The sequence below is a fragment of the Peromyscus eremicus genome, chromosome 4 (assembly GCF_949786415.1).
Source record: "Peromyscus eremicus chromosome 4, PerEre_H2_v1, whole genome shotgun sequence".
Classification (NCBI taxonomy): domain Eukaryota; kingdom Metazoa; phylum Chordata; class Mammalia; order Rodentia; family Cricetidae; genus Peromyscus; species Peromyscus eremicus.
In genome coordinates, this window is record NC_081419.1 from 153190938 (window position 1) to 153209695 (window position 18758).

At 43.1% G+C, this 18758-nt stretch overlaps 1 protein-coding gene and 1 long non-coding RNA gene across 2 annotated transcripts; one reads left to right on the forward strand and one right to left on the reverse strand.

Annotated features, from left to right (window-relative positions):
* Positions 1-887: 887 nt before the first annotated feature.
* LOC131910101 (uncharacterized) lies at positions 888-2193 on the reverse strand. The gene is made up of 2 exons (XR_009378983.1): positions 1875-2193; positions 888-1069 (listed from the first exon to the last, which is right to left on the reverse strand). It is a non-coding gene; the product is annotated as an uncharacterized LOC131910101 (long non-coding RNA).
* On the forward strand, positions 2164-8297 carry Polr3k (RNA polymerase III subunit K). Its single transcript, XM_059262190.1, has 3 exons — positions 2164-2439; positions 3909-3996; positions 6076-8297. Exons 1-3 carry the CDS (start codon positions 2212-2214, stop codon positions 6201-6203), a joined length of 444 nt encoding a protein of 147 aa, XP_059118173.1. The 5' UTR covers positions 2164-2211; the 3' UTR covers positions 6204-8297.
* The last annotated feature ends 10461 nt before the right edge of the window (positions 8298-18758 follow it).

The window sequence follows — 18758 nt, forward strand, 5'->3', positions numbered from 1 at the left end:
CTACTTTATGCAATTTCTAACATTGAGATTTGTAAATGGAAGTTTTCCTCTGTCCCATCTGACCTGCAGCAGCTTGTGAAATAATCACTCAGAGGCTTAATATTAATTACAAACTTTTTGGTCTATGGCTTAGGCTTATTGCTAGCTAGCTATTACATCTTAAATTAACCCATTTCTATTAATTTATGTACCGCCGCTTTACCTGTATTCTATTACATCTTGCTCATCTCAGCGGCTTGCAGTGTCTCCCCTGACTCTGCCTTCCTCCTCCCTGTATCTTTCCTTGGATTTCCTGCCTGGCTGTAGCTTGAATCTTAAAGAGTCTTATTAATAAAATCAAACCTGAGGCCAGTTATTGGGGTGAATACTGGAAGGTCAGAGAGGTAGAACAAGCCACAGCTATCTCACCTTGCCAATTCCTCAGCTGGTCCTGTTTCCTCAGACTGGAAGCCTCTGAGTCCTCATCCAGAATGAATCTCAGCTGAACTGCTGCAAGAAGCCTAAATGCTTAACCAGCCAAATGCTTACCCAGGCCAAAATGCTTCTAGTTTCTGGTCCTCACGCCTTATATACCTTTCTGCTTTCTACCATCACTCCCTGGGATTAAAAGCTCGGCTGTTTCCAATGTGGCCTTGAACTCACAGAGATCCAGAAGGATTTCTGCCTCTGAAATGCTAGGATTAAAGGTGTGAGTGCCAACATTTTCTAGCCTAAGTATCTAGTGGCTTTTCTGTTCTCTGACCCCAGATAAGTTTATTAGGGTACACAATGTTTTGGGGAACACAATACCACCACACCTGGCTATAACCTGTCTTGCCATAGGCCAGAGCAGCTTCTTTATTAACCAGTGATAGCAACATATGTTCACAGTGTACAGAAAGACCATCCCACAGCATAGATTCATCTTTATTAAAATAGTAAATGATAGAAATAATAAAATAAGAGCACTGTCTGCTCTTATATTTAGAAGACCTGGGTTCCATTTCCAGCACCTGCATGGTAGTTCACAACTGACTGTAACTCCAATTCCAGGATATCCAAGGATGCCCTTGTCTGGCCTCTGCATTCACTGTGTACACAAGACATACATGCAGGAAAATAAAAATAAAACCTCAAAAAATTAAAATAGTAAAATAGTTGTAAAATTTAACCATTATTGTATATATTTAAGACTGACAATATTTCATACACACCTATAAAATGATTTTCACAATTGACATGATTGTGCCATATCAGAAACATAAACGTATTTGTGTCTTTACAGTGTCAGAATTTAATAACAGTAAATTCACAAGATATAGCAGTTTTAATGAAGGCAACTGTGAACTATTCCTGCTTTCCTTGGTAATCTTGGTTGACATGAATGTTTCCTGGTTTTTTGTTTTGTTTTTTGTTTTTTTTTTTAAGAACTTATTCTCAAATTGCACATTACAAGACATTTTCCCAATTGGGGTTCCTCTTCCCAGATAACTAACTTGTGTAATATTAACCAAAAAACAAACAAAAAAAAACCGAACAAACAAACAAAAAACAGGATTCACCACACCCCATCCGCGGTAGGTTATCGAATGACTGCAGAGGATTAAAGAGGTAAGGCATTTCAAAGATGTGTGAAAAGCCAGAGCTGGGAAATGCAAAGGAGTCTATAGGAATGATATAAAAAGAACCAGCTGGAGACGTGTAGAGGAGCTGCTGGTATTGTAGGTCAGAGTTGATCTTTAGAGTTGAACTTAGCGCTATAAGTGAAATGGCAGAACTGGAACTAGATGAAGAAATGGTCAGATGGAGGGATAGCAAGTCCAGATAGGCAGGTGATCCGTACGTGAGGCAGACAGCAGTTGACAGGTAGTATCAACACTGGAGACTGAACCAACCTAAAGTCCTTGGGACATTTGGTTAGTCTCTGCCTGTCAGTCCCGGCTCAGAAGATTGCGGAACAGCCGGTCCTGCACTACTGTGATGAGACCCTCCTGGGACATGTCCACGACTCGGAGTGCGGTAATATCCTCTCATCACCCGGTACCTCCGTCCAACCCTCAGCCCCCGGGTACTTCCGGGCTGCCAGTTGCCAGCCTTATCTATACTGTCATCTTAGCCTGTGTTCCAGGCAGGGAGATCCGTGCGCACGCGCAGGCACTATACGGAAGGCTGGGAGTGCAGACAGCACGCTATTGGCGGGATGAGGAAGGATTATCTGCGTTGACCAATGGCATGTGCGAGCCTACCCGCCGCAGTGCCTTCTGGGAACGTGCCAATGGCCGCTTCGATTGGGCGTCTGCGGCCGCGGAAGCTCCAGACAGTAAGAACCTACAAGTTGAAGCTGGAGCAATGCTGCTTTTCTGTCCGAGCTGTGGAAACGGACTGATTGTGGAGGAGGGACAGCGTTGTCATCGCTTCGCCTGCAACACTTGCCCCTACGTGCATAATATCACACGCAAGGTGAGTGCCAGCGGCCGCGTGCTCAGACTTTCCTGCCGGCGGTATGTTTTTGTTTTTTGCACTCGCTGCGGAGGTACCCCTAGTTCAGCAGTTGCTAATACAGTGGCGTCGCTCCGGCCCAGTCCAAGCCATTGTTTTGGTCACGACAGAGATTTCTGCCTCTGCCTCTCTGCTGCCCGTTTTGTGACATTCAAAAAAGTTGCGAGAATTTCCATTCATACCTCTAGGCTGAACCACGCTTTTAAAACCTTCAGTCTCCTCATACTGTCTCAGGCGTGCCAGGCTCCAGTCCGCTTATCACCTTCTCTGATCTCAAATCTTCAATGTTCTTTTTGTAGCTCTTTTTGCTCTCAGAACTTGTCGCTATTCTGGAGGACCTTCACCGTGCACGCAGTGCTGTTAGGTCCTTCATGTTCCTTTCGCCCGAGTCTTTCTTTCCTGAGTAACTACTTGTTTGGCGTTCTCTCGTTCTCTCTCTCTCTCTCTCTCTCTCTCTCTCTCTCTCTCTCTCTCTCTCTCTCTCTCTCTGTTTTCCTTTTCCTTTATCTCTCCCTCTCCTCTTTTAAAATAATGACTACCCTATTTAAATTCCAGCCCTTTTGGCTGTTGGTACATGTCTATAATTCTATCACTTAGAGAGACTGCCGCAGAAGAGTAAGTTCAAGGCTCACCTGGGCTGCATAGCATATATATGAAAATTAAGTAAACAAAGAAACTAAAACCAAGCTCTCCCAGTTTATCCTCATTCCTTTTATCTTTTCCCAGTATTCATTGTCTACTAATATATGCCATTTTTGTGGTGTGTGTGTGTGTGTGTGTGTGTGTGTGTGTGTTGCTTGTGTTGGAACCCAGAGAGCTGCGTTTTCAGCCCTTATTTTTTTTTTTGTCCACCTTTCAGTTCTTGTTCCACCTTACCTCGGTGTCCTGAGTTCTGTGATTGCAAATGTGTATCACCAGGCCTTGGTGACACCTCATTCTTAATGTTTGCACCTTAGAGCTGTATGGTAGGAGTTTAGAGTCTGGATTTGTGATAAGATGAATGGTGACATAATTTTGAAATTTGAGGGATGACTGATAAACTTAGGAAAGCAACCAAATATGTCCCGGGGAATGCTGGGATACCCAGATAAATGGTGCTGTTAGGCTTGTTTTGTTTGTCTTTCATGTTGGATTATTAGGTGTCTTAGAGGTATGAGAGAAGAGCAGGGTTTAAGTCAGCTATCTTTTCTTCCTTGTCTGTCTGGTGTTTCCTCCAATCTCTAGGGGTCTCTGACATTGAACCTCTGTGCTGTTTTGGGAGCATCCCAGTCACAAAACCCCTACATTTTAATGGCTCTTGCTGCTCTTTGAAGAAGATAAATTTTGTATCCATTTACTGAGTAGAGGAAATGCTGGAAGGAAGTTATTGTTTGGTGGCCCACCTTTAGAACTATATGATTACTTGAAATCTGATGGCTTGTTTTTGTTAGGTAACAAACCGAAAGTATCCAAAGCTGAAAGAAGTGGATGATGTGCTTGGTGGAGCAGCTGCATGGGAGAATGTGGACTCTACTGCAGGTGAAAATTTTTCCATTACAGAGCCACTGACTCAACCCTGTTTATTATTACTTATTGTTATATTTGATAATAATAAAATTATTTATTATAATGTAACCTTGTATATTATTAGAACCAGTGAGATGGCTCAGAAGGTAAAAGTACTTGTTCCCAAACCAGTTCATCTTAGTTTGATCATTGGAGCCCAGATAGTATAAGGAGACAGCTAACTCATGAAAATTGTTTTCCAGCCCCCATCCCAAGTAAGTATAAAAGAATTTAAGTAAATATAAATAGTAAATTAATGACACATAGCTTGTGTTTGCCAGTACAGGAATTTTTTGTTTTGTTTTGTTTTTCGAGACAGGGTTTCTCTGTGTAGTTTTAGTGCCTGTCCTGGAACTCACTCTGTAGACCAGGCTGGCCTCAACCTCACAGAGATCCACCTGGCTCTGCCTCCCGAGTGCTGGGATTAAAGGTGTGCGCCACCACCCAGGAGGAAATATTTTGATGATACATTTTAGTCACAGTGTAGTCATTGTTTAAGCAAGGCATTAAAACTTTTTTGTTTGTTTGATTTTGTTTTTTTGAGACAGGGTTTCTCTGTGTAGCCCTAGGTGTCCTGGAACTCTCTCTGTAGACCGTACTGGCCTCGAACTCAGAGATCCACCTATCTGCCTGCCATGTGCTAGATTTAAAGGCATGTGCACCACCGCCTAGCCATATTAAAAATTTTTAGAGCAGATTCTTTGAAGGATTAAATATACTGAAAGGAAAATCATTATACTGATACATGCTCTGTTGTTTTATTTAGATTCTCCAGGTTGGATATGAACAAGTATAATTAAAAATCTGGTACATATTCTCTTTTTGAAGCAAACTTAGGGTTTATTACAAAAAAGTTTCAATGTTGATTTAAATTTAAATATTAATGGTTGTTGAGAGAGAGAGAGAGAGAGAGAGAGAGAGAGAGAGAGAGAGAGAGAGAGAGAGAGGATATGTAAGAGGATAGTCATCCATGCTCTAATGGGTGCAGGCTTCTCAAGAGAATTCTGTTCTATGTATTTTCAAATACTAATATTGAAAAAAATGATGAGCCCTGGTCTTTTTTATTCTATATGGATTTAAAAAATTTATAACTGGAGGTGAAGTATGGTGGCTCAAGCTTGTAATCCCAGTACTCTCAAGATGGAGGCAGAAGACTCAGTGCTTATCTTGGCTCCATGAGACCCTTTCTCAATCAGTCTGTCAACTTATAAATAGTTGTGAGAATAGAGAGATGGTTTAGTGGTTAAGAGCACTGGCTAGTCTTCCAAAGGACCTGGGTTTCCATCCCAGCACTCATATGGCAGCACCGACCTTCTGTACTTCTAATTTCAGGTGATCCAGTGTCCTCTACTGGCATCCAAGGGTACTGCATGAACATGGTTCACAAAATACCTATGGGCAAAACATACACAAAATAATTTTTAAAAAATTAAAAGATTTATGTTAATAGACTTAAATGTGATAATGGAAAGAAAGAAGAGGGCCCTAAATGTGACCTGTTGGAGAAGGAAGAGCATATGTGTGATTAGCAGTCTTTTTCTCTATGGCAGAGATAGATCTTCTATGTTAAAAGTTAGGATTAGCTAGGTATAGTAGTACAACTTGAGAGGTGGAGAGGAGGAGAGAATCAGGAGTTCAAGGTCATCTTGGCTACCTAGTGACTTTGAGGCCATCCCCAAGAACTTATTTTATAAAAGCAAACAACAAAAGCCTTGAAAACGGAAAACGAATAGAGGCTTAATTAAAAAAAAAAAATCTATTTGTTTATTTTTGAGATAGAATCTTGCTATGTAGCCCAGGCTGGCCTTGTAGCAAGCCTCTTGTCTCAGTCTCTTAAGTGCTACTTAAGTTCTACCACACTGGGCAGGCATTTTTGTTATAGTCCCACGAAACAGACTATAATAGACCCTTCCTGTGCTATGCTTCCAGCCAGTTTTCAATAAAATTTGAGAAGGAAAGTGGGACCAGGGAGGTGCTTTCAAAGTCACAGGTCTCTCCAATCCCGTTAACGGTATTTGTGTAATATAGATGACTTGTTTTTCTCTTTGTCAGAGCCATGTCCAAAATGTGAACATCCTCGTGCCTACTTCATGCAGCTTCAGACCCGTTCTGCAGATGAGCCAATGACCACCTTCTACAAGTGCTGCAATGCTCAATGTGGACATCGCTGGAGAGACTGAGAGCAGGACTTGCCCAGCTGAAAGCATGGATTTTGTAGGCCATCTGCAAGTCAGCAGATAAAGTCCGTAATGTACAAGGGCTTCAGGTCCTGTTCCTTCATCCTTTGTATGTAGTGGGTAGTTGATATTTCCTTACTACCATTAGTATTAGAAACTTAGTTTATAACCAAGGATAATATTGAACCTCCTATTCTTCCTGCCTCTGTCTCAAAAGTGTTAGGATGATAGGCATGTGAACCATGTTCATTTCATGCAGTGCTGGGAATTGAACTCTGAGCCTCATGCATGCTAGACAAGTACTCTGTCAACTGAGCCATTTAATTTTTAAAATAATTTTTATTTTTTTCTCTCTAGAGAAATTGTAAAAATACCCATAAAATAATTGAAAAGCACTTTAAAATTCAGGACTGACATGATACCTCTTTTACGATTAACAACTAAACGAACTGTTCTGTGATTTGGATTTTCTGGATGATGTTGATGGGCATTTAAAAGTAACCAAAAATATTTTCTATTTCCAGCTAGGGATAAAGGTCCACAACAGAGTCTGTGCCTAGCATGTACAAAGGTCTGTGTTTGAACCCCATTCAAAAACCTATTAAAACCTCAATACATTTAGAAAAGTTACATATTTGTTGAAACCACTAGGGAGATTACTCTGTATAGTGGACATATTTTTCTATGTTGGAAGCTCTGGTCCCTTCCATGCAACTGGACAGTCATATACATGATAAAGAATGCAGATAGTAAGGAGATCTAAAATCACATTATCCTCCTATGAACATAGCAGATCTAATGTTTTCAAAGTCCTTAAATAGTGGTATGGATGAGTAATTCACAAACAAGAGCTGACTTTGAAACCTTTGATCTGTGGTTGTTTTCAAGCCTTTGGGACTTGGTTAATTATCTCCTTTCACTAACTCTGTTACAGAGGAGAGCCACATAGTCTTCTTTGAATGAAGATGAATTTGAGTATTCGATCACTTGCCTAGCATATGACAAATTCTGTGCTTAATCTTGGTACTGGATAACAGTGGTGTGGGAGAGAATGATAATTTTTACTGTTGGTGAGGGTTAGGACATTCTCACATTGCTGGTGAGAATAGAAGTCAGTACAATAGTTTCTCAGGGCAGTAAGGTAATATGTATCAGTATTTTAAAATGCTACCCAAGGGTGACACAAATGTGCAGTGTTATCACTTGAGAGGCAGAAGCAGGAATATTGGGAGGTCCAGGCTGTCAGTGGCAGCAGGAGTTGGAAGAGAAGATACAGCTCCGAGCTGCCTGTCTCAGCCCCCGTTCTTTCTGTGAATTTTTGTCAGTGATGCTGGGATTCTGGACTATGCCACAGAAAAGAATTTCGGGACAGCTAGGTATGAAGTAAGTCAAGTGTCTTAATGATGACCATGTTTATGATTTTGGTGGGGTTTTTTTAAGAGATTCAGTAAACCTCCACCCCACCGCTCCTTTTTCCTATTTGTTAAATGAGATCATAGGATAATTCCATAGGTAACAAAGGTTCAAGCAGTTCTTAATATACCAGGTTACAAAGGGTTAAGACATGACTTTTGACTGTCAACAAAGAAACCTTACTGTCTCTGTGAGTTTGAGGCTTACAACTGGGAAAAGTCAAACTCAAGGTCATCTTGTTAGTGTGGTTCGTCAATGTTAACATTCTCAATTGAAATCTCTGTATAAAATGATTATTGACTGTGTAGGCAAACTTCATTAATTTGGAGTTCACAACTCTTAGCTGGAGTTTTCACAACCAGACTCAATTTGCCCCATTTTAAAAAAAATATTGCGTGTATATGTGGTAGGGGGTAGTGGTGGATACATGTCACAACACTCACGTGGATGTCAGAAGGCAACTTTGTGGAGTTTGTTATCTATTTCTTTATGTTGGTTCTTACCCACTTATTTCATTTTCCTAGCCCTCCTCTGCTACATAATGAGATTTTGTCTCAAAAACCAAAACTAACTAAACGAGAATTTTGTCTATAAATCAAATTATCACCAAAGAAAGAATATTGGAAGCAGAAAAGAAAAATGACCTTTATCATACAAGGATCCATAATAAAGACTACCAACAGATTTTATAGAAGAAAAATTCTGTACAGTAAAAGTCAGTGAGCTGACATGTTGAGAGTACTGATTGAAAAACTGGAAAACTGCACAAGTAAGAGAGAGAATAAAAAAAACCACAGGGAGGCTGGAGAGATGGTTCAGAGGGCAATAGCAGCATACTCTTGTGTAGGACCTGGATTCAGTTCACAGCATCCACAGGGAGTCTTGCAACTATATATAACTCCAGTTTAAAGGTATCTAGCTGGGCGGTGGTGGTGTACGCCTTTAATCCCAGCACTTGGGAGGCAGAGCCAGGCGGATCTTTGTGAGTTCGAGGCCAGCCAGGGCTACCAAGTGAGTTCCAGGAAAGGCGCAAAGCTACACAGAGAAACCCTGTCTCGAAAAACCAAAAACCAACAACAACAAAAAAGGTATCTAGACCTCTCTTCTGACGTCCACGGACACTGGACACATAAATACATTCAAGCAAGACACATAAGGAGAAATATCTTTTTTAAAAATCTGGGCAAATTACATAAAGAGATACAACTTTAAAAAAAAATCTGGCTGGGCGGTGGTGGCGCACGCCTTTAATCCCAGCACTCGGGAGGCAGAGCCAGGCGGATCTCTGTGAGTTCGAGGCCAGCCTGGGCTACCAAGTCAGTTCCAGGAAAGGAGCAAAGGTACACAGGGAAAACCTGTCTCGAAAAAAAAAAAAAATCTGGGTACAGTGTTGCTGCATAGTTAGAATGAGAAGGTAATTATGACATGTCTACACATCACTGGCTTTTTTTTACTCAGGCAAAACTGAAATCAGTGGATAAAGTACTCGTTGCAAATTCATGAGGAACCGAGTTCATATAACTGGCATGTAAAGGCTCAGGATTAGGATTAACGTTAGGGTTTTGGAGTTAGGGTCAGGGATGGGGGTTACAGTCCGGATTAGGAGAGTTAGGCTTAGGGAGTTAAAGTTAGTGGGGTTCGGATTAGGGTTTACGGTTAGGCTTAAATTAGGGTTGCTCAGGGTTACGGGTTAGATTTAAAAATTAAACTGATATTAACACTTGATACTATTACTATGAAAATTGATGTAAGAATTAGGGTACATACAGGAGTAGGGTCAGGATTAGAGGGTTGGGTCAGGGTCAAGGGTTTCGGGTGAGGGTTAGGGTGAGGGTGAGGGTGCTCTTCTTGAGGTCAATGTTATTTCGACCTCAAGTGCAGTGCCATGCCTCGCAGCCTGTGCTTCAAGGCTACAGCTTTACTAGCCAAGCCTGAGGGGACTGACCAGCCTCGATGGCGGTAAATGCTTGGACAATCATGTCTGCCTGACAGCGCTGTGCAAACCTCATCTTATGGAAACACCACAGGCAAACAAGGAAGGCAAGTATCACAAGAACCAATAAGGCACCTAGTCCCGCCCACTCCTTCAAATGATTTGCTGCAAGCTGGATCCAGGAAGTCAAGCCCTCAGCCATGCTGATGTCCACTGGAGTGGAGTTAATGGTCACCACCGCTGCTCTCAATTTCTCCAGGGTTTCTTCGAACTTTCCAGACCAGTTTCCTATAAGAAATCTAGAAAGTTCTTTAGACAAATTTGCGGCTCGGGAAGCATTCTGAAATTGAACACTGGTAACACACAGGCCAGGCATTCTCCACTCACAGCCCAACTGGGCCATTTGCCAAAGGATATCAACTTGTTCCTGCACCAAATCAATGCACTGGTTGAGTACCATGAGGCCTCCTTTCAACTGCGCATTCAGAGAGGTTTGGGCATCCAGGGCCTGGGACACTGTAGCAGACAGATTATTTAAAGTTGCGGCTGTTTGCACAGTGGTAGACATAGCTATACCTGCAACAGTGGCAGAGACTGCGGCCATGGAGATAGCGGTTATAATTGCCGCAGTTATGCCAAAATCTCTCTTGGGTCTAAACAGCATCATAGTACTAGGCACTTCTACTGGTACTGGAATCCACCGAGGCATCCGAGCAATAAGGGCTCTGGTAAACAGCTTACTGTCCCAGCATTGGGACATCCAACAAGTACTATTTGTACAATTTGCAAAGCTAAAATTTGACAAGATAAACAGAAATGGAGGATGCACACATACAGGACTGGCTTTAAAAGTGGTGGTATTCACTATGGGCTTAAAAAATTGAGTGCAAGTTATAGAAACATTCTGGAGGTCAGAGGCATATTCTCCATACCCGCACTGATCATGCTGAGCAGAACAAAGAAGTTCATGCACTCCATAACTTCCTCCCTGAATCATGACAATAGGGGCTGTATCGGTGCAGCTTCCGTTTATGCCGCACAGCATCCATTTATGAAACAGATTCATGCGCTGATCCTGCAAGAATAGCCCTGTCTTCATGTCTCCTTTGACACCGCCCTTTTCAAGGGGGCCACTCATATCAGGTGAGAAAGTAAATCTTTGTACTTTATCGGCCCATCTGACAATAGTGGATTGGCAGTCTGTCCAAGGCCAGGGGTCGCCTTCATATGCTCCCCAACAAGTAGGACCCCACTTGGCTTGCTTAGGGGGTGTATAAGTATTATTAGGCAAGGCGATATTATAGGTGAGCATAGTGCCATTCAGCCAGATAACAGCTGTAGTATAACTATGTTTCAGGGTAAAACAGTCATTCCCATGGCTAATTTGCTGTTGCTTAATGCCTGGGGCATAATTTCCAGCTCCATTAAACCACCCATAAAGGCCTTTGGTCAGGGGAATGCAGTCTCCAGATTCATCTATTTGAAAGCACAGGGATCCTTTTTCGGGGAAACTACAATTCCCTCCTAGAGGCATTCGTTCCAGATCCAAATACAAATAAGGGAGATTAATAGCTTTATTAGAGGTAAACAGCCTAGGAAAAACCTGTGCATCATGTTGTACTGGCATTGGTTTCGGGAATGCAGACAGGATCCCCCATCTCTGTTCCATCTTCCCTGGCTGTAGACTCAGCAGGAACATCAGGCATATTTGCAGAAGCATCTTCCTGAGACTGCGTCAATTGTGCTTTTCTCACCAATCTTTCTGGTACCCAGATCGGATCTTGTTGACCCTGTGGGAAAACACAAACAGAACCTCGTGCCCATGCAAGCATGGGATCAGGTCCATGCCAGATACCTGTCAAGGCATCTTTCCATTTTACCATCCCTTTAGAGGGACTGTGCTGACATTGATGTCTATCTGCAGCTGAACAGTTTGATCCATCCAAATTTTAAAAATTCAAGGTAAATAATGCAAGAGAGAGTCTATCCTTAGGGGTACGACTATGGCCTATTCCCCCTTTTTGTTTTTGAAGCAGTTCCTTCAAGGAGCGATGTGCACGCTCCACAATGCCTTGACCCTGGGGATTATAGGGCAGGCCATGTACAAGTTGAACATCCATTTGACGGCAGAAGGAGGCAAACTTGTGGCCCGTGTAAGCAGGACCGTTGTCTGTTTTTATTTGTTGTGGTTTGCCCCATGCTGCCCATGCCTCTAGGCAATGGGTGATCACGTGAAATGCCTTCTCACCTGCCATTGGGGTGGCGTGGATGACTCCAGAACAAGTGTCAACAGAAACATGGACATATTTGACCCGTTCAAATTCAGAGATATGTGTAACATCCATTTGCCATATTTTCAGAGGGAGCAAACCACGAGGGTTGACTCCTAATGCAGGAGGGTGCTGAAAAACGACACATTGAGGACAATCTAGAACTACCTTACATGCATCAGCATGTGAGAGAGAAAACTTTTGTTGTAATGTTTTAGCATTAACATGATATTCCTTGTGGAATTCTTGTGCTCGTTGCACTGCTTAGGCCACAAACATCCATTCTTGCCTGGTACAGAGGTCTACAACATTTTGCCCTCAGCTAATGGGCCTGGTAGGCCAGTATGAGCACGAATATGTTGTGCAAAGAATGGATTTTTCCGCTGCCAAATCAGTTGTTGCAATTGGCAAAAAACCGACTGTACAGGACTAGAGGATTTAAGAGTCCCTGCACATTCAAGAATTTTTAAGGCATTAACAACATATCAGGAATCTGATACCAAATTAAATGGAAATGGACAAACCTTAAAAACTTCTAGAGCAATTAAAAGTTCCACCTGCTGAGGTGCGCCCGGTAAATATTGGTGCTTCACAGGCTCCCCTGAGCCCACCATATAGGCCCCGCAACCTGTTTTAGATCCATCAGTAAAAACAACGGTGGCTCCGGGAATTGGCCGGGAAGCAGTTATTTTAGGAAAGACTACAGGATGTTCCTTAAAAAAATTCAATAATGGATGTTTTGGATAATGGCAATCTATATGCCCCGCATAGCTACAGTGCAATATGGCCCATTCATCAACAGTAGCACATAAAACTTTCACCTGATTGACATCATAAGGTACAATCAGCATTTGCGGGGAAGTTCCAAAATATTGCAAGCACTGCTGAATACCTTGCTGGGCAAATAGTGCCACAGTTGTGGGATAATACTCAATGGATTTTGCAGGGGAAATTCTAGTGTAAACCCACAATAAAGGTCCATCCTGCCATAAAATACCGGTGGGCTGCAAAAAGGTGGGCAGAATGCATAATACAATTGTGTTGGGATCTCGAACTCTCTGAAGAAAGGCTTCCTGTAATCTATCCTCAACTTTGCATAGTGCTTCACGTGCTTCCGTGGTTAACTGTCTAGGGGAATCCAAAGCTGTGTCACCTGCTAATGTATCATAAAGCAGCTTTAGCTCATAATTTGCCATTTTTAAACTGCCTCTTATCCAATTTATGTCCCCTAATAATTTTTGAAAATCATTTAATGTACATAAATGATCTTTTCTCAATTCTACTTTTTGAGGCCTAATCTGTTGACTGGTAATCTTAGAGCCTAAATAAGTAACCACCTGATTCTGTTGTACTTTCTCAGAAGCAATGTACAACCCTTTAGTTCTTAACACTGTTCCTAAAAAGTGATATGCAGCTTGTAAAACATCCTTTTCTTTTGCTGCGAGGAGGATGTCGTCCATATAATGGACACATCTAACAGTAGGGAAGCGGGCCCTTAATGGCTCTAGAGCTTGTGCTACCAACAACTGACACATAATAGGGCTGTTAGCCATTCCTTGTGGTAAGACAATCCACTGATATCTCTTATCTAGCTCTTCATGATTAGTAGATGGCACTGTAAATGCAAATCTTTCACTATCCTTGTCATGCAAGGGGATGGAGAAAAAACAATCTTTAATATCAATCACAATAATGGGCCAGTTCTCTGGTAAGGCTGATAATAATGGAAGACCTCTCTGTACAGGCCCCATAATATTCATCTGGTCATTTATTGCTCTAAGGTCATGCAACAATTTCCCTGATTTTTTCTTTATAACAAAAATGGGTGTATTCCAAGGAGAAAGGGAAGGTTTGATATGCCCCTCTCTCAACTGCTCTTCCACTAGCTGCCTTGCTGCTAGCAGTTTCTCGGAGGAAAGTGGCCATTGAGGAACCCACACTGGTTCCTCCGTTTTCCAGGATATGGGAATTCCTTCCTCAATGGCCCCTAAGAAAAACCCAGCCCTTGCCTGGGCTTTCTAGGTGTTGCCTGTATTGGCTCCTTTCTTCCTTGTAAAAACTTTCCTAATCCAAAATTGGGATGGCATCCCATCTTTTTCATAATATCTTGAGATTCTTTGGAATACTCATTGCTTAATTTGAAACCCATAGACTTCATGAGGTCCCTCCCCCAAAGGGAAACTGGAAGCTCAAGGACATAGGGTTGCACAACGCCGAAATGTCCTTCTTCATCATGCCAATTTAGCAAACTTGCACTAATATTAGGAGTGCTAGCATAACCCAGTCCTTGTAATGTCTGGGAAGAAACTTGTATTGGCCAATCCCGAGGCCAATCTTTGCTAGCAATAATACTGCGGTCCGCTCCAGTATCCAAAATTCCCATAAGTTTAATACCATTAACAGTTAGTTGTAATGTAGGTCTCTGATCTAAATCCAGTGATAAGAATGTGAGATCTGTCCCTGATGACCCAAATCCTTTGTCTCCTCTTTCTTTGTCATAAGCCGGGTGGGCACCATGCAGACTGGGGAGTAAAATAAGTTGTGCAATTCTATCCCCTGGGGATATGGCAGTAATTCCTTTCGGTGATTCTACCATAATCTTTACTACTCCTGTGTAGTCAGAGTCAATCACCCCTGGATGAATACGCAATCCTTTCAATAAGGTAGATGATCTCCCTATTAACAGCCCTACTGGTCCTGGGTAAAGGGGCCCTTGAAAATCAGACTCTATTACTTGTACCCCCATTTGCGGAGTTAGTACCAATCTGGTGGTGGCACGGAGGTCCAGTCCTGTTGAGCCCGCAGTAGCTCTCCGAGGTGCTTGGGATGGCGAAGGGAGGGTCACTGCTCCGGAGGGGAGTCCTGTCTCGGGGTCTCCATTGCCCCATATATTTGAGGGCCCTGGGAGCGTGGGCCCCGCTGGCCGTTTTTTGGAAAGCTGTCTATCGCAATGGGTTGCCTGTTTATATCTTTAACGGACCGGCATTCATTAGCCCAGTGCCTCCCCTTTCTGCATTTTGGGCAGAGCCCCGGCTGAACGCGGCGCTGGCTACTTCCTTGTTCCTGTCTACTACCCCCCCCCCCCAGTGGGCAGTTGTGTCTTATATGTCCTCTTTTCCCACACTTAAAACAAGCATCTTGAGTATTGCCTTCTTTTCTCTGGGTAAGCTGAAGGACTGCAGCTGCCAGACCTGCATTGGTCAGAGGTCCTCCTAATTCCCGGCAAGCCTTCATCCAGGCTTCCAACCCCCTGGTCTTATATGGGGTGATGGCGGCCCTGCACTCCTTTGTACACTGCTCATATATTAGCTGCTTTATTAGGGGCATTGCAGCATCTGTGTCCCCAAAAATTCTACCAGAATCCTCTATCAAGCGAGCCACAAAATCTGAAAAGGGCTCCATGGGACCTTGGAGTATCTTGGTCAAATTGCCACTCACTTCACCTTTGTTAGGCAAAGATTTCCAGGCTCTGATGGCTATTTGATTAATTTGAGTATATACATTAGGAGGGTAAGTAGTTTGTTGATTGACATATCTGCCCAGACCAAGCAACATATCAGCATCCCATTGCAGGCCTGTGTTGTGGTTGGCCGCCGCCTGCTCATTAGCAAATTCAATAAAGAAAGCCTTCCAGACCTGGGCTAAGACAGGCACGGGCAAGATTCATCCAATCTGAGGCAGTCATGCATTGTCTTTGCAGAGTCTCAACTTGAGTAAGTGTAAATGCAGCCGTAACCTCATAATTTTTTACAGATTCCGCTATAGACTTGAGAAGTTTAAAATCCAAAGGTTCATGATATCTTTGATTCTGATTATCTACAAAAATAGGACAAGCTACCTGCATTTCTCTCCTAACTTCCCTCCACAGTTGTGGGTGAAGGCTGCTGCTGACCGGCAACGCTCTGGGAGCTGCCATAGCCTCAGGGTAAGGGGGAGGAGCGGGCGGGGGGGGGGGGGATTATGGACCCACAATCCTGTTTTCTTTTGTTTTTCTTTCTCACCTTGTTTTTAATCCTTACCTTTTGTAATGATCTAACTAGAGACTCTACCTCCTCTGAACCAAGAGAAGAGTCAGTAGACTCGGGGTCTTCAAGGTCCGATAGGGAGGGATAGAGTTGTGTCTCCTTTCCTATTGTCTTTTTACTGCCCTTGCATTCTACAGACTCCGCCTTCTCAGATCTCTCCTCTTGCAATTGTTCTAAAGCTGCTTGCTCGTTTTCCAAAGCATTGCTACATCGTTGATTCTCTAAACATCCACGTACTAATTTCCAAACTGGTCTCACCCCCGGTTTCAGGGTCCCCTGTTCTGCTGCAAAGTCCAAATCTTGTCCCAATTTTTCCCAGGAGGACACTGTGAGACTCCCAGAAACAGCGAACCATGGGGCCACAACATCACATTCCTCTAAGAATCTTTGTAAAGTTCCCTTCTTTATCTTTAAGTCTTTTGTTAGAAGCAGCTTGTTGAGAGCCAAAAAAATTGGGTGCGAGGAGGAAGTGCCCATCCTTGTACAACCCTGTCTTTTTAACCTAAGAGGTTTCTCGGAGCTTTTGCCAAACAGCCCCAGTTTTACAACTTTTAAAACTTTTACTCCGCGCATCTGCGGAGAAGTAACAGTCAAACTAGTTTCGTTTCCCGTCTGCCTCTTGTCGGCAGCTCTGCGAATATCCGTTCCCCAATTAACCCGGGAACTTACCAGGTATACCTACCCTGACAGCAAGAAGTTCTGAGCTCCCTTTTTTCAAAGAGTTTTCCCCATAGGGGGCCGCCAATTGTTGTGCCTAACTCAACCAGCAAGAAAGACACAACGCCCGAGCTCTTCTTCAAGCTTTTTTTTTTTTTTTATTCAGGCCTCTTAATCTGTTTTTCTTTGTTCTTCTACCCCTGGGGAGAGCCCGCCCCAGCCTTATATAGGTCTCAGTCCACCAGCCCCCATGCGCCACATGGGATTCCTGGATAGGTACACGTATGCCTTAGCAAGCCAAAATCTGAAACCAAGCCAAATAAGCTATTGCTTAAAACAAAGAGCGCTCGCCACCGGGAGGGCGGGGGGGGGGGGGGGGGGGGGCAGGAGCCAGCTCCATCTTAAGAGTGCAGTTTCCCGCAGCTCTCTACACAGCCCCAATGATGCCCAATCACAAAATAATGTGGAAGAATAAATTAATATCTGTTTCCTGTCACATAGATTAAGGCAAAAGATGTGGCATCTGCCCTATTCACCTGCCCAACACCATGCAAATCTGAGATACCTCTACAGCTCAGAAATTCCTTTTGTACCCTGGAACTGAACTTCACTCAATCACACCATGGTGGCTGACAGTAGCAGAAAGTTGAAAACAGTCTAATCATGTATTGCTGAAGGATGGTGCCCATCACCTTTCTACCAGTTTCTAAACTATCTGTAACATTTGTAAGACAAACCTGAAAGTGGAATATAACATTCAGAACTTCTAGAAACCAGGCATTCAGCTTTCCAATCTGTCTTCCTATTGCACAACAAGAGCAATGCCTATCTGTGCACACTGGAGAGTGATATTATAAGCATCATAGTCTCCATGCCAGGGTGGCAGAGCCTCTCCCTTCCCAGAAAATCTGTACTCAACAAGGCTCAGAGGCCAAGGACCACTGCCATGATCACCAAAGGGACCAACAGAACCTCAGTCTGGCTCAAGGTCCATCCCACTCCAAGCAGACAGACTCTAACAGTTCAGCCAACCTGCTCTTCCTGGTCTGGGGTCAGCAGCCCCCACACTCACCATGGCATGGCTTGTGGTTTCCCTCAGAGCTCCCTATAGCAGTTGAGGAAAATTCTAGAAAGAACCTGTATGCTACCTCCCACTAGTGCTCCTGATGGCTAAGCCTTCCCAGAGTGCCTCGTTAGCTTGGACCACCCAGTAGGGCTTCAGGACATTAGCAGTTACCCTACTGGGTGAACAGAGATCAAATAACTCAGAGCTCACAGGCCCTCCCAGCTATGCCCTTCTACACTATGGTTAGACAGGGCTGTAATCTGGGAAATTTGTAGTTTAGTAAAATCCTACATTCTCCCAGAGCACTTCCTGTTCATCTTCTAAGGCACAGGGTCCTATGTGTGTACATTCCATTAGACACTTAATATCCTGTGAAGTCAACTGTTTGCCTCATAGTCAGGAGGTCCTGCAACCAAAGGTCACATTCAGACAGTAACTGCTATTAAACAAAAAGAGGCCATGGATTAGAACACAAGGAAGGGTCTATGGGAGGGCTTGGAGGCAAGAAAGGGATAGTAGAAATAATGTAATTATAATCCCAAAACATTATTTGGAAAAGTTGAAATAGGCTTTATGGCCATGTGCTCCAGAGACTAGTGATTTGTATTAGAGCATACCAAGTACTACTCACACCATTTCTCTCAGAGTATACATCTTAAACCTTGAAAATACAGTCACGTTAGGCGGGCCACATAATTTTATCCAGTTCTTCTATTTAGGTTTAACTGGTATAACTACAGTAATTTGGTTTCATGGTAAATTCAGTTCTTTATTCAGATTCTTGATTGCCTGGTCTATGGACCCAAGAAATGGCCAGTCAGAACATTTATTGATCATCTAAAATGTATTACCTCACTACTCATTGCTAATGTCAACTAGTGTCAAAGCAGGAAAGCTTTCACCCTCTTTCTTGCCCACTTTCTGTGCTGTGACTACACCAGCTTTACAGTTGGTCAGTGAACTCAATTCTTACACAGGTCCCACTTCATTTGTAAATTCACAATAAAATCTAGAGAAGTGGATGATACTTATTCACTGGTCTAATTTTCCTTCCCACAGACCAGTCAAGACACAGCCTGGGAAGAATTGAAGGACTGTCTTCCTAGCACTGGGCAGTAGAGGCAGGATTAGGTATTCAAAGCAATTCTCAATTCTATAGTGTGAGGCAAGCCTACAGGAGACATTGACTAAACC

Coding starts and splice junctions, on each gene's coding strand:
- Polr3k (XM_059262190.1), top strand. CDS start 2,212: ATGTGCGAGCCTACCCGCCGCAGTGCCTTCTGGGAACGTGCCAATGGC. Junction 2,440..3,908: donor TGCATAATATCACACGCAAG/GTGAGTGCCAGC, acceptor TGTTTTTGTTAG/GTAACAAACCGAAAGTATCC. Junction 3,997..6,075: donor GAATGTGGACTCTACTGCAG/GTGAAAATTTTT, acceptor TCTCTTTGTCAG/AGCCATGTCCAAAATGTGAA.